Below are 16,107 nucleotides of genomic sequence, written 5' to 3' on the forward strand. Positions count from 1 at the left end.
GCGAAAATACTTCGTGCTGATAAACCACGAATATGCAAGATCGGCTGCGAACAAGGCGATTATTTTAAAGCTGTTTTTATATCAACTTGCAATTCGGTTAAACAAACTTGCAAATTGCTCGGATATAATTTAAATATCTGCATATTAATTTTTCAAAAATTTCTACATGTGACTGAGGAAGTTTGTCAGAAAATTATAATAATTATGAAAGAAATAATTAGAAATATATATAAATTATAAATGTATATATAATATATTAATATATAATATATTAATAATTATAAATATATATAAATTATAATAATTATGAATATAAATAATTATAAATGATTATAAATATAGATTATAATTCGATAATTTTTTTATAAACATTAAAAGAGTAGATACATAAAAAGTTAACATAGTTTTTAATTTTTGTATACATACTTCTAGAATAAAAGTATCGAATTTTGGCTTGAATCTTATGTAACTTCTACGAATGAATATTTGAATACAGTTGCAGAGTTTATGCTAGCCTTGCAAAGAATTTCACTCTTAAAGTTTTTCCCTCTCAGTGACTCTCTGGAAAAGCGGACGCGATCAACGAACGATGACGTCGGTATGGCTTTGATCCTGTCCTCTTTGATCCTTGCCACGTATTGGTTTCGTATCACTGTCGTCCGTGTCGTCGACTATAAGAAAAATAAGGGGACAGAGGATAATTATTATCGTTATAATGGGCAGGATAATGATATACGTCGCCTCTGTGCATTCCCTTCAAGGATATCAAGTTTTCATTGCGTTGCGTGATTTCTCCAAGCTAGTAATTGACGGTTTATATAAGTCTGATCTCGCTGTAGAATACATACATAGACGATTTACCTCCCTCTTTTTCACGTGTGTGAAATAATCGTTTCCGGAATATAGCCAATTGCAATAAGCCTGGAATTTCTTGATGATTCGTATGCTGACATAAGTGGCGAGCTGGGTTCGGCTGATTGGGCAATATTTAACAAATAATGCGTAAACGTTAAAGAGAATGCCCGTAATGTTGAGAAATTTCTGACGGTATTCTACCTGATTATAAAATGTCAAGAAACTTCGTATAACTGAACTGTAAGAAAGTATTAAAAATATAATTGTTTAGAAAAATATCGATATAGTCTACGTAAATAAGTTAAACATATGTTTTTACAAATTAATGATTAACAGGTAATTTTACTATTTTAATACCTATTTTATGAACATTACACGTGTATGTAAATAATTATTTATATTATTTAGACTAAACTGTGCAGCATAATAATTTAGTGAGTAGTATCAAGGCTCTCTATATAAATAAGATCAAAATACACAATATAAGCAGTAGAGAGCAAATTATGTATCGTACAAACGGAATTAGGTAACAATTGAGAATAATTGAATCTGTAAGTGTAATATAAATATTTCATGTAATGACAAATTTTAATATATTACTATTGGACGCAATCACGCATGTGTCGTGAATTGATACGATTTCAAAAACATATAATCGCAAAAGGATTATATAATAAAATCGGAACATATAATCGCAAAACAATGTAATCGCAAGAATAAAAAAATGAACGTTTTGAGCTCAATTTGAGTCTTCCTCAGTGTAAATTAATAAATATAATTAATAAATAGGATATCGGTCGCAGCATAAATATATTAAAACTATAAATGAAAATAAATAAATAGACTATTGACAGTGTTTGAACAGTCTTCAAAGAATATTTTTTTAAGATGTTAAGCCAAGATGACAATTATTAAATGTATCATTATCCCGAGAATAGGGACTCGATTACAATGCCAGTTGAATCCTGGAAATATTATAGGTGATCGTATAGAATAATTTCAAACAATCAGAATCACTAATCTCCACAACAGTAATTAACAGATGGTTACTTACGATGTAACAATATTCTATTCAGGTGTTGGAAAAATCTTGACTAAAGTAAAAGTGTAGTTTGGCGGTCGATCGGATACTGTCAAACCAAATAATAAGCTCCGTGTTTATATAACGTGTCCCTACTACTATATTTTTGGGAGCGTGTTAACGACGTCCTGATACACGTTCGGTAAATTTTCCGTGTCCGTCTGTAAATTCAATGCGTTGTCTCAATTGTTACCTAATTCCATTTGTACGATACATATTGTACATAATTTGCTCTCTACTGCCTATATTATTGTGTATTTTGATCTTATAATAATTTAGTTTTCCTATTTTTGAATATATGCATGAATAATCTGCTATAAAATATATAACACTAGGGCAAAAATTTTCATTTAATTATTGACAAATTTGCAATATATCTACGAATGAAATACAATAATAAAATTCTTATGGAATCTATGTATTAACTTTTAAATATTTTAAATATTAAGATAAGTTAACATAAAAATATATGTCTTAGGAACAATAACAGCTTGATTCCGACTGTCGGTGTAAAACCTGCCTTTTATAAAGTAACAAAATTCCGCGTATCGACTGATGTGAAACTTGGAGTTACAAGATTGCTTTGATAGGTACCGCTATCATACAGTAAGCATTCAGTTTGCAGCAAGCTATGTTACTGATTGTTAGTAAATGCGATATTTATGATACGTAGTTTACATACGTTTAATTGTCAATATTATATTTTATATAATTAAATATTATTCAGTTAAAAAATATATTTTCAGAATTTATGTAAGATAAAAAATTATACATTTACGTAGAATTTCAAATTTGCATTATATTGTTTATTGATATAAATTTTTATATTTTATTATTTCTTTTTTAGTTAGAAATTCGTCAAAAAGGCACAATTATTATGACCCAATAATATCAATTCTAAAAGAAAAAAACAATCAAATTGTGAGTTGTCATTTTTGTATGTTATTGTGTCATCATCATATGTTAATTGTCATTATTATAAATAAGTAAATAATTATAATAAATATTTTTATATATAATTTTATATTTTAATAAAAAGAACTTATGTAGGTAAATACTATAAAGTATATGATGTGTAGAATTTTATCATATGAGCGTGTTTATCTGTCACTCAGAAACACGTTCATACGAGCAAAATTCTACACATGATATCAGTCAACTTCTAAAATATATCTGCCTGTTTTTCTTTAAAGAAGCATTCTGCTTATAAAATAATTTTATTATGGTTGTAGAACGACGTCAGTTTTTACGATGCAATAGCTGAAAAAAGCATGCGCCTCGCAATTTTGTCGAGTATATTGCCCACTGTAAAATAAACGAGATTTCACAGCCATTATTCGCGAAGTTGAGTAACCAAAGAAAAAAAGAGAAAGAGAAAGGAAGAAGAAAGATAGAGAAGGAGAGAGGGTTGGAGGAGGATAAAATCCGATGCAGAAAAAATCTACTTCTTAGTTAAATTGAAAAAAATTTTATTACAGTTGTTTCTTTGTTTTTCAAGATTTATTGCAATCGTGTATTAGAAAATTATTATATTATTACATAATTGTATATGCAGTTAATATTAAACACTGTAATGTATATATACACACATATATATATATGTACATTTAATATACATGTATATACATATTTACAATATACATATATGGCAAAAGATATTTCAAAATAATTGTTATCAAGTTATTTCGGTTCAATTATTCTAAATATCTATTTTGCATTTAATTGCCATGCAAATTCATCACTTTTTACATCACTTCATTTTGTGCTCTCTATGTAAAACAGTTTCGTAATAAACTTTGTTTCAACATCATAGGGAGCATTACTCCCTATAATTTACGTCTCGCTGTTTGTAATCAGGCAAATTTTGAATTAATATCCTCCATGATTACAAATGAATCGAACTGTGATGTTTTCGGTGAATAAGCGCTTTGTTAATTTTCTGATGCTTATCAGACTGGGAGAGATTATCTTGCGCTCCCTACAGCCGATTTATGGTTCGACAATTATACCAAGAGATAGAGAGAATGCAGCACGTACTTCCGTGGGCGAAGACAATTCTAGCGCGAACCAATTTCTGCCAGTTTCCTTCTTTTAATTGCTGCTTTCGTAAAAACAAACGATTCGTGTAAAATCAGATTGGATCGTCGATATTACGTTTTCAATTCACCATCTGTCGTCGCAACCACTCCCTTTCAAGGGTATATAAGCCTCATAATGAAGTTTTCGATAAGGGAAGTAAAATGTCAGACTACTTCTTGATATTACAGAAGTCCTATACTGTTTGCAATATATTTGGATACTATATAAAATATTTTAGAGCTACTTGCATTTTAATTTATTCTAAATAAAAAAATGTAGTGAGGTATATTATAGGGCTGTAACTTTTTTATCTTTAACATAAAAAAAATATTAATTAAACTTGTAATTAAAATTTTATCAAGAAAACATTTTATTAAAAAATATATATTTATAACTGAAAGTTTAATAATTAAATACTTTCCTTTTTTAATTGTGCATTTTTAATTGTTTTTACAATATAAAGAAAACGTAAAAATTTTCCAATATTAGAAGAAAAATTATATTAAAGAAAAAATAGATAAACAGGTCTGCAGCATTTGCATATTGCACGCAAATCAGATTATTGATGCGGGAAATTGCGCGGCATGTGAAAATTATACATGCTTGAAGCTCGAGATTTCACGAATGAAGTTCAACTCGGCGGCAAACAGTGGTAATTACTGGAGCTACTTGGGCTCGAAATCGTACAAAGTTGCGTGACGTTAATAGCGGTCACATTTAACTTACAAGGAAAGGTATGGAAGTGCCTCCCCTCCGATTTTAATGCTCTTTAAATATGTTGTAGTCTAGGTCAAAATAGGAAACATTTTTCAAAAAATGAAGAGGAGAGGGGAGATTTCGAAAAATATGACATTTTAGAAAAATCTGATTATGCAGTTTTAAAGTACATTAAAAATCATCACCCTTTTATGGGAAACTTTTTTTATATCTCTTATCGTTTCGACGGTATTTGCTCAGAAATATAAAAACCGATTTTTCTCAAGAAAGTGTTTCACCCCCTTAACGGCACGTATAAAAAAAATACGTGTCCCCTATTTTGACCTAGACTACAACATATTCAAAGCGCATTAAAATTGAAGGGAGACACTTCCATACCTTTTCTTGTTAGTCACTTGTATCTTTATTCGTGAAGAATTATCAACAAAAATGCACAAAGTAATTTTTTGTTTTCGCCGCGAAACTTTAATTAAACTATAAGTATAACTAAATATAACTAATCAATCATGTAGCATATATGTGCAGAACACGGAATGCAGTCTTATTATAGATACGACCATGAACTTTATATGCGTGAATCATACACCGGAATCTGCTATAGATTTGTCTATTATAGTTTCAAGAAGGAATAATTTCTTTATCTTGATTTTGTCGAGAACGATCAATAAAATCGAGTTCTCTAATCAAAATTTATCCTTCAATTAAACACAGTGCAAATTGTTGGGAATCTACAGTAATCCGAATCCCAATAATTCCAACTTGTTTCTCAAGTACATACATATTATCGCACTTTCTCTATCGTAATCTTTGCGCAAGTGTCAATACAAAGTTACATTATTTTCAGATTTTACTATAAAACTACATAACACACATGTTACTATAGGGTAAACTTGGGTAAGATGGCCATAGGTTTTTAAAATGCAAAAAACATATTTTTATTTTTGTTATTTTTTAATAGTGTTTGGCATATTATTATCTTCACTGAAGCTTAAATTACGTAATATTATCGAAATTAAAAGGAAAATATTTCATAGAAATTTTATATTATCAAAATAGTATAACATAAGCATTGGCCATCTTATCCAACTTTTAAGGAAAAGATGGCCATAATATTTATAAAAAAATAACGAAACTAAACGAAACTGAAAACGAAAATAAAAATTATAGGTCGTATAACAATTTACATATCTTTATAATATGTCTAACGTCGATTACGATAGCTTAATTGTAATTTATTCGACGTTACAATAGGTTTTAGTGAAGAAATGAAAAACTTTGCAGGTAGTCAAAAGTAAAAATATGATATAAGATTCACAATATCGTTATTTCGAATAATGTATGCACATAAACTACTGTAAATATCGATTATCTTTGATAATGATTAAAAAAGCGCATTATGTAGCGATTATTGAAAAAATTACAGCCTATGGCCATCATACCCTAGTTTACTCTAAGCTTTAATTTCTCTCAAACGTGAATTTATCATATAATATAAATAATGAAGAATATTTTGACCTTATATTTGTTGTTTTATTTGTTTTTATATTTTATTATAGTAATTTTTGTTTTTTGAATAATTAATAAACCCTATATACATATTTCGTTCTTTGCATCAAAAATAATCGATTTTCATCGGTCAATAGTCATACAGACTATTAAGGTCACGTATATTGTGGCGTTTCGATCGTGCATAAATGTAACGTAATGTGCCTATTTTCCCTCGGCAAATGACCCCGTCCGATTGAAAACCGTGGACGTGAGCGGAATTGATTATGCCTCAATTATGTCTATTGCGATTGGTATTCCAGTGAGATTCGTGCTCTATATACGCACCTAAGGATAGGCATAGAATGCGTAAAAGACGTTTATCCACTGTTGTTGATGAAAAAAAAAAAAAAAAACCCAAAAGAAAGTGAAAACAGCTATACCAAAACGAAGTCATCATTTCAGAAAAATCGCGTGAATATCCATCCTTAGGAGAGGCTTAGGTAGTACAAATTAGAAGGATTACGTGAAAGATCCTTAGGATAGGCTCAAGTATTAATCACGTATATCCAGGATAAATCAATGTGTTTAGCTGGATGTCATGAAATATTGAAGAAAAATTTAAAGTTGAAAGATTGTTTGATTTTTTTCTTATATTTTTTGCAATGTAAAAGTCTTCTTTCTTTCGACATGATAAGACAAAGATCGAATAAATCGTATCGAGATTCAAAGATCTTTCTACGAGGTAAGTCAATATAGAGGTATCAATATAGAGTTAGTATCTTATTTTATTGACCTTAAAGCTTGAACAATCTTGACTGATTTTATCACAAGTCATCAAATTTGTTTATATAAAAGTTATAAACTTGGACAAAAAAAAATACAATATTACATATAAAATGCAGGCTGTGATAAACTTCGGAAGCAATGTTATCTCGAATAAAATTAAAGGCAAAGAGAATTGCTTGTGCAATATTGATCTATAAACAAACTTAGTTTTGCTTTGCTAGAACTGTTTCTCCAATTGTACCTTATATTTTCGAAAGAGTTCGTAGTAGATACTTTTATCGCCAATTTAGAGAACTGTGTGGTTTCTAGATCGATAAGCCACGTGCGAAGCATCCACGGGATAATCTAATTTTGGCAAAAACCGCGTGCTTTTCAATTCGTTGCTCGCGCCGAGCGCACCATCCTTAATGATGGCGGTATGTGGGTGTATTGGTACATCGTGTTTTTTGTTTATTATGCCAGCATGCTTGCCTGGTTTATATTGTGCCAGTAGTGTAAATGCGTGGGCTGCGCGCTCTTGAAACCACAACCGATGATACACAAACCCGTTCGCCGCACGAGAGAGCGAGCGAGCTTTCCATCATTTCTACGTCTTTCTGTAGAATCGATCCGTAGGTCGCGCGATGATTATTTCGGCCGGATTATCTCGCGGATCGCTGTCAATTCATTTTCCCGTAAACGTGAATATTTTTGCGTTAACGCAAACGCTTGTGTTGGTGCGTCGATCGTGTACGTATGTACTTATGTACGAGTGCGAGGAATAATTAGCCCTTCATCGACGAGCTCGAAAATGCGCTTGGAATTTCGTGATACAATAACGCATAGTGGTTTTATTACGTTTTATTCGGGTTAATTGCGAATTACGGGATTCGCACGTACGTTACGCGAACGTTAGCTTAGTGGAATATATTCCGGATGGAAAAAGCGACCACCCTTTGGTGGCTTCTTTTTCGTTTAATTAATCGCGACTTTAAACTCACCGCGCTGCACGAATGGTAGCCGTTTTAATTCTCCCCTAACAACATTCATAAATCTGCGAATAAAATTCTGCTATCCGCAGCTCGCACAATTAGCGAGAATTAAATGCTCTCGGAACTAATTTTGGCTGTAACAAAATTGTTCAACGATGTAATCGCATTGTAAATTAAAAAAAAGTAACGCGATTAAATTATTAATTGCAATTGCAATGTGAATGACATTTAATGTAAATATAGGAGATATTTAACGCGATTTTTTGTTCTTAATCTACGTCGATTTTTGCATGAGAAATTTTAAACAATATGATAAAAAATAGTCCCACAAAATAATTCGATCGAAAATATAATGAAAAAGATTGAAAAAATATAATGAGATAGGCATATTTGCTTGCAAAAAATATATAATAAATACAATTAATATTTTTCTTCTATTTATCAATTTTTGATTTTATTACTTCGATAATCATCGGATCAATTCACAATATTGTTACGAAATGCAAATTTTTGATGTTTGCGTTTCTTAATTATATCAATATATATTTTGCGTGCTCTTTCTCGATACGCGATAATAATGCGATATTCAATTAAACGTAGTTATTTTCTTGCGAAAATAATGCTTACAGCTCAATAGCATATATTTTATAATGAAATTTCCCCCGCTTACTCACTTGGTTGAAGATGCTCAGGAAAGGCAGAAACTTTCTCTGTACCTTTCTCGCATCTTTGAAACTCAACGTTAAAAGTGCTATTAAATTTTTATTTAAATATTAAATATTACAGGAGCAAAGAAGAAGAAATTTCTAAAAGTATAACTCTTTATTTTTAATATATAATACTCAGAGACGCTTAATCGAGGAAAAGAATTTTATCGAAAGAAGCAAAGACCAATCTTATGACAGCAGATTGTGCTACGTGTAATCAAATTGATTCACTTTTGTGCCCAATTTGTAGCGAAAGAAGCTTTATGTCACCGTCAGTGCCATGCCGCTTAAATCGGAGATTTCATCGAGGGACAATCTTAATATTCTCACACGATCGGTTAGTTTCCTGCGAGAATATCGTTTATGATAGCGATTCTGCTGCGATAACTTTGAGATATCGTAATATCACCTGTGTGTGGTTACGTGCAGCAGATTTCGCATCGAATGGTCGATCGAAGCGATTCCGTTTAGATTCCGTGCCACACATATATAGACGCCTCCATTACGACTGTTCTAACTGCGATGATATCGTTTCTGCTCGTACGCCTTGGGAAAGTAAAATACCTCACGTTATCTCTATTCTGTTCAGCGTATCTGCATCCGGCGGAAGCATAATTTGAATATCATAGCAAAGGTGTTTGCACGCATCGTTAGGCTACTTACGTAAAACGTGAACCGTTACGCCTGCACGATTTGTTAAAGAGAACGCGAAACATTAAAGGGCTTTAAAGGGCGGGCAATAATATGAGCGACGAGAGAAATTCAAGGAGGATGCGACATGAAAATGAATCTGTCACTTTCGACGCAATCGCGCGCCAGTATTTAACGTTCGTGTCTGTTCGGATCGTCCTTCTATTCGCACTTGTCGTTCGCAGATGTCACACGTAAAACCGACGACGTGAAATAAATGAATTTTGGATTAAACGTGTTCGAAGCGGGCCCCGCGTAATTTGCATTTCGTCGCGCATCTGCAGCCAAAATCCAAGTTTTACCGTTTAAATAGTTGCCGTTAATTGTTTACTATTATTTAGTAGACAAGTAATCAGGCGTTAATATACGTAAGAGCTCATAATTAAAATAACATTTATTTTTACACCAACGTATGTAAATATAAATTCTGTATTTATGATTTTCTAAAACTGAAAATTTCTCGCCTACACGTTTCAGCGATGTGTTCAATATTTTTCCATTGTTAACACATTGATTGACTGCCATAGTGATTACCTATGACTGACATCTGTCTTCTCAGTAAGACTCTGTTGGTTCCCGATGACTGATTAAATTTAAAAATAATTACAATAAGATGATTATCATCGAGTAAAAAATGTTAAATAACGTAAATAACATAAAATAACGGTGTAAAATAAAAAATGCACTAGTAAATAATTTATAATTATTATTAATAATTTTTATTTCTGCTTTAAATAATAAAAAAATAATAAAGCTGTGAATAATAAAAATTATTAATTATGTATTTATAATATTATAATAACATACATAAATTGTTCAATAATAATCATTTGACCTCTCGTATGCAGATAGAGCGAGTTAAACAGAATAGGAAAGGTCTCTTCGCGAAAAGAGACAGCTCATTGTTACGTGGTTGCTAGATGCGCAACGAAGCGTTGAAATTAATAATGACGCATTTAATTATGCATTGTGTATTGTGTCAAATAACTACAACAATGGACTGTCATTTCTTGTGGCGCGCTTATACTAGCGTGGATTAGCCCACTTTTTAAAATTAATTTCTCATTAATTATTACAAAAGTCACAAAATGGTAAAAAACTTTTCTACTCGGTTTAACTCGCGCCACTTGTATACGAGAAGTGACACAATTATTACTGGCTACCTCTTGTATATACATCAATTATTATATTACGCATTAGTGACTAGTTTATTTATTTAAGAAATTAAAAAATTTATTTAAAGAGTTTCTAAGAAATTAGAAAATTAATTTGGAGCTCACAAGATAAAATTCAATTAACTTGATATCTTATAAAAACAAATGTATTTTGAAGCCCCGATGGTCACGAATGACTACCAATGAGGAAAACGCATTATTGTTAGGATATAATTTTATTTGATAACTTACTCAATTTTAAGTATCATGTGTTTATAGTGGGAAAAAAATTATAAGCATGCAAGATAAAACGTGGCAGTTAATATGCATTAAAATTATTCTAAGAATTTTTCAACAGAAATACTTATATCGAGAAGTCGATTTAAATTTTTTTCATTCTACAGTATTTCTCATATACGTTTTTTCAAGCTATAACAATAAGTGACTATTAATGGAACAGTTAAAGCAATATATTCGAGGAAACATACAATTTTCTACGAAATAATTCATATAATTAATTCGGTACATATTGTTGGATTTTTAAATAGCGATGTTTTTATAGCAAACAAAACGGACGATTTATCGAGCTAAATGTTGGCAAACACGAGATAAACACTCGCGATAATTCTTATTCATGGAAAAAACGTTGGCATAAAATATACGCACGAGATATTTCTGTTGGTAGGAAGAACGACGTCGTACTGGAAGGTACATTGCGGGCGGAACGGCCCTCGCAGGTGCATTGCTCGGGCTGTATCATTTGCTTCTACGGGGTGCGTCCACGATAGCGGGAGTCTGCATACCCGCCATGATAATGGCCTTGTACATAATCTGGGTGCTGTATTCTGCCCGCAGGGACAGGCGGAAGGTAGTGAGATTTGAAATGTTGTGTTAATTTCTGTCGCTCTCTCTCTCTCTCTCTCTCTCTTTCGCTCTCTCGCTCTGCTTTAATTCACAGCGAGGTCAGCAAAGGCCATAAGGCTACGAAACGCGTTTTCGACAAATGCCAGCAAACTAAATAAATATAATTACTATATTTTTGAAATGCAATCAGGTATAAAAAATCGTAACGTTGGTAATAATTTTTATTGTAACGTTTGACATTTCACGAATTGTCGTCGGTTTATTACGTTTTACCTTTACGCACTTCATTTCGCTAATGACATCCTCGGGGGAAATTAGTAAACGCTGGTTCGCGGAAAGAGCCGATTTTTATGCAAAATTGACAAAAGGGTTTTCTCGCCATAGATCGAACTTGATGAAAGATTTGATGAGATTCTCGATTGTGTGATATCTATAATAAGATGAATTTAAAATTGAGATTATCCACCGTAAGAAGCTTATAGAGTTTGTTCATTTCACTCAATATTAAAGGACGTTAAAACGACTCATCACGCACAGTACGGATAAAACATTCAAAGCTATATTAAATTGTTATAGTTTGCGATAAAAAAAAATATATATCGCGCGCTATTCGCATAGAGTCGATACTCGTCGCTTTGCCACCTTTTAATCTTTCATTGAAATTGCTTTATATATTGCAACGTTTTTTCTGCATATCCGTCTCGTCACTTTGTGAAACCTTTCTCGTTTAAACTTTATTTCTCTTTTCTCTTCACGTTCTTTTATGAAATGTAATTAATTTAACGAATATAACGTGGTACGCGTTATGTGCAGCACTATTTGCCACTTTCCTCTTGCCTGAAAAATAAACCTGGTGAATATAACGGCAGATATTTTTGTACAGCCTGCATCTGTTGAAAGCTATTTTTACAGTAACGTTTATACACACAAATTATTTGTACTGTGTAAGTGTTTACACAGTATGTATACGAAAAAGCATTTTTCCTAGCGCTTGAAAAATACTGATATGTATTTGTGAAAGAATTTACGTTACTGGAAAAGAGATATTTAAATCTTAGCCAATTTGCATAACACGTGATACATGTCAAGATAAAATCACGACTTTAATTTATATTTGCTTTAACAAAACGGACGAATTATTTAGAATAATATAGTTTTAAATACTAAAAATAATAAAAAAATATATATATTATAAACAAATAGAATAAGGCAAGCGGATAAATACGGAAAAGAGATTTCTGCTTTGCTCTGAATTCTTGAATTTTCAGAAAAATGTCGGAAATTTAAAAACAGCTTTAGTCAATGCTACGCGCAAAGCGTTCAGATTGTAAATAAGCATACAGAACGAAAATATCTGCGGTTGAATTTCTTTTCCTACGATGATAAGCGCATATAAATTCCAATAGATCGAAATACTTGCAGGTGCGCGTGTTACTTTTCGAGCGTTAATTGATATTCGTATTGACACGCAAGATGTGACAAAATCAATCTGTTGACGAAGTAAAGCATACGAATAGGATTGTCGATCGTATTACGTGACATCAATCAAATGAAATCACTGATAATACGCAAATCTGATAGAAATAGAACACGTTCGTATTATCGATGCGGTCTATTTGCGATCTATCAAACAACTTTTCTCGCGCTCAGGCTGATAATATCATGCTGAATACAGCGATGATGCCGCATAATGACGTGGCCAATTAAATTGACGCTCCGCATCGAGTTGTCTCGGGATCGAATTATAGCGAACTGTATTCGGTCGTTTGCTGTCGATGCAGTCTGCAATACGATTGCTACTGCAATTGGATGCAACGCAACTGAGATAGCATTAAACCGACGAGAGTATCGAATGAAATGATAATTTCGCTCCCCTATCTCTGTAGAAAGACCATAAAACTGTTCATCGATGGGATTAACTTTGAATTATTCGCGGAAATTGAACGTAAAAGTTCTAAAATTAGAATATTTTGCCTTGTTGCGGTCTTGCAATTTAGTTAAATGAGTTCTCTTCGCGGAACTGTCGTACAAAATTTCTAATGCATTTCGCGAGCGTCTAAATTAATGTTTACCTCCTTTGAAGCAGACGACTATCTAACTATCTGTGATACAAGTGTACCTTATTCGGATCTTGCACAAAGTGCACATAAACACTATACCGCATATAAATGCAATGTATACAATTAGTGCGCGTTTGGGTTTACCCAATACATTATGCAGGCTTTGCTACTCATGCGTAGTAAATGTTGCATTGTCTCTATTTCGATACATATATACATGTACATAATTATTATGCTGTATGATGCTCGCGTGACAAGCATATATGGTAAATGCATGTTAAATGTGTGTTTACGCTAGCTATTACTTCTCATGTAATGTTCAGTCGTGAATTTTCGATGTCAGTTACAGGCGCAGTAACTTCCTACACAATTTCGTTCCTGTAATTTAGATTAAAATAAATAGTCAAAACGTATGTTTATGAAAAAAAATTCCGTACAACATGTAACAATTACAACTAAATTGAATCTTCGTAGCGAATTACTGCAATATGTATATGCATTATTTCTGGAAATTTATCAATTACGTTTACTTTAATTTTAATTATACAATATTTTCACGTAAAATATTGATTATATGTTGTATTCGATAAAATAATTTGGGCGTTGAATGTTATAAGGATAGTAACTATACATGTATATAAGATTGTTAAGTAGATTTAGAACTAGAATAGAATAAAAAAAAGTAAGTAAGTAAGTAATTATATCGTGAATTCCGTTATGTTTTCGTATAATCTTCCTTATCATTAATTTGTCGATTACTTTGTGGTATTTAAGTACACACCTATCTTGCACACCTCGGATTATTTTTATTATCAAAAGATAAAATCTAATGTTAAACAATGTCCTAGGGAACATAATATCCTAGGGAATTAAATCTTTAAATTAATAAACAAATGTTTTGATTAAATAAAAATATATTTAAACATTCGAATATAATCATGAAAAGAAGAAAAGAAGAAAAGTTTTACTTTATAAACATTTATTGATTAATGTTTTAATTGATGGATTAAATCGGAAGAAAAGAAAATATGAATTTATTTTATCATAAATATTAATTTATTTTATTATAAATGCTAATTCGGCTTTATATAAGATGTTTTATATAATCTGTTTTTTATATAAGATTACATAATATTTTGGTGTTTTGAACGCGCAGAGTTTAAACTGCTGCATTTATTTAAAAAGTAGCATTATACATGGATACGAGAAAATTTAATTAATAAAAAATATAAACATTTGAAGATTAAACAGCAGCTAGCGAATTTTATTTGTCTCGCATGTCAATGCAAAACCATTGGAAACTAAATGGCATAACTGTTCTCTCCGCGGATTTCGAAGGACCATCGCGCCGACGTGCGGCAAAGATCGTACCTTTGAGGGAAATTTTCAATTTTCACGAATAGCATGCACGAAAATCGAACTGTGTGTGACAGCACGGGCAATTAAATTGACTCAGAACCAAAGCTGCGTCACATGAATTGATCCAATTATATCGAACGTCCGTCTCGACGTTGATGCTCGCTCGCACGAATTACGCACTTTGCGCACTCTGCGTGTACGTCAGTAGGCGAGTATTTTGCGGTCTACGATACATATATAATTAACTGTTGATTTCAGGCGCTGAGGTTTGCTATTGCGATGCAGCTGGTTGAAGTCGTCAGCATCCCTACCAGATCTAACATTATTTGCAAGAATCCTACGAGCGACGACAATTTAGAGAAAAAATCGTCGAATCTATACAAATCACGGAGCGTTCGCGAAAATCCTGCTTTCTCTAATAAAGATGAAGCATAAGAAAATTAGTTAACACCTGAAAAATGTTTGGAAAAATTGTATTATGAATATAATTTTTAATAAATGCTCAAAAACATGTCAAATTTTTAATTTACGTTATTTAATTTGAGAGAACGCATTTGTAAAAAATTTCATACAACACGTATATGAAATATTTTTTATAATCTCTAAGTTTCTTGTAAAACATATTTCTTTAAATAATAAAATTCTCTCTGTTGTTTACAATTTTACTTATCCTTGAAAATGTACAAAATCTTGTCGGATTATAAGTTTAATGTACAGGATTTCAAAGAAAAAAAGTTTTTAAAATTTAATTGCAATTTTTTAAATGCAATTTTAAGAGTTTGTTTTATATTAATAAATAGATTTAAAGTTATTGAAATCTTCAATTTTAGAATTTAATATTGTAAAATATATATAATTTTTTTTCCTATAAAAAATAATCTTTATAAATAATTACAAAAGAGACGATCAATTTTGTTTCTCTCTTAAATTTTATTATTATTATTTTTTTTAAGAAGAATATTTTAAACAAATCTAATAATATATACTCAGTATTTTCTTAAATTTATAATAAAATAAAAAATATGTTAAGTTTTGTAATCTAAAGCATGAGCTAATTTTCTAGTATAAATAATTAAAAAATTTACATTAATTCTAAATGTATAAAATATATTTAATATATTTCCAATATATTAAATATATTTTCAAGGTTTTTATAAAATGTTTTGTACATATTACAATTTTCACTTTATATGCATTGGAATTTAATATTTTTTAGCTTCTTTTTTTAAATTAAATTATCGAAATTTTTTTTATTTAATATTTTATCTTTTTATTTTTTGTGCATGTGTTTGTCCA

General features: G+C 31.1%; 1 protein-coding gene and 1 long non-coding RNA gene across 5 annotated transcripts; one reads left to right on the forward strand and one right to left on the reverse strand.

Moving 5' to 3' along the window:
- Positions 1–457: 457 nt before the first annotated feature.
- Positions 458–1,978, reverse strand: LOC140663985 (uncharacterized). Of its 2 annotated transcripts, XR_012046370.1 has the most exons (4): positions 1,910–1,978; positions 1,213–1,820; positions 862–1,093; positions 458–671 (listed from the first exon to the last, which is right to left on the reverse strand). It is a non-coding gene; the product is annotated as an uncharacterized lncRNA (long non-coding RNA). The 2 variants fall into 2 exon arrangements; XR_012046369.1 differs by lacking the exon at positions 458–671 and having other exon boundaries at positions 679–1,093.
- A 5,589-nt stretch (positions 1,979–7,567) lies between these two features.
- LOC140664110 (uncharacterized) lies at positions 7,568–15,247 on the forward strand. 3 transcript variants are annotated; one of them, XM_072888872.1, is made up of 4 exons: positions 7,568–8,001; positions 8,764–9,021; positions 11,214–11,396; positions 15,070–15,247. In XM_072888872.1, exons 2-4 carry the CDS (start codon positions 8,965–8,967, stop codon positions 15,244–15,246), a joined length of 417 nt encoding a protein of 138 aa, XP_072744973.1. In that variant the 5' UTR covers positions 7,568–8,001; positions 8,764–8,964; the 3' UTR covers position 15,247. The 3 variants fall into 3 exon arrangements, with proteins under 3 accessions (XP_072744973.1, XP_072744974.1, XP_072744975.1); XM_072888873.1 differs by having other exon boundaries at positions 7,568–7,739; XM_072888874.1 differs by having other exon boundaries at positions 7,568–7,735; positions 8,935–9,021.
- The last annotated feature ends 860 nt before the right edge of the window (positions 15,248–16,107 follow it).

The sequence above is a fragment of the Anoplolepis gracilipes genome, chromosome 3 (assembly GCF_047496725.1).
Source record: "Anoplolepis gracilipes chromosome 3, ASM4749672v1, whole genome shotgun sequence".
Taxonomy (NCBI): Eukaryota; Metazoa; Arthropoda; class Insecta; order Hymenoptera; family Formicidae; genus Anoplolepis; species Anoplolepis gracilipes.

Coding starts and splice junctions, on each gene's coding strand:
- LOC140664110 (XM_072888872.1), top strand. CDS start 8,965: ATGCCGCTTAAATCGGAGATTTCATCGAGGGACAATCTTAATATTCTC. Junction 9,022..11,213: donor TTAATATTCTCACACGATCG/GTTAGTTTCCTG, acceptor TTCTGTTGGTAG/GAAGAACGACGTCGTACTGG. Junction 11,397..15,069: donor CCCGCAGGGACAGGCGGAAG/GTAGTGAGATTT, acceptor TGTTGATTTCAG/GCGCTGAGGTTTGCTATTGC.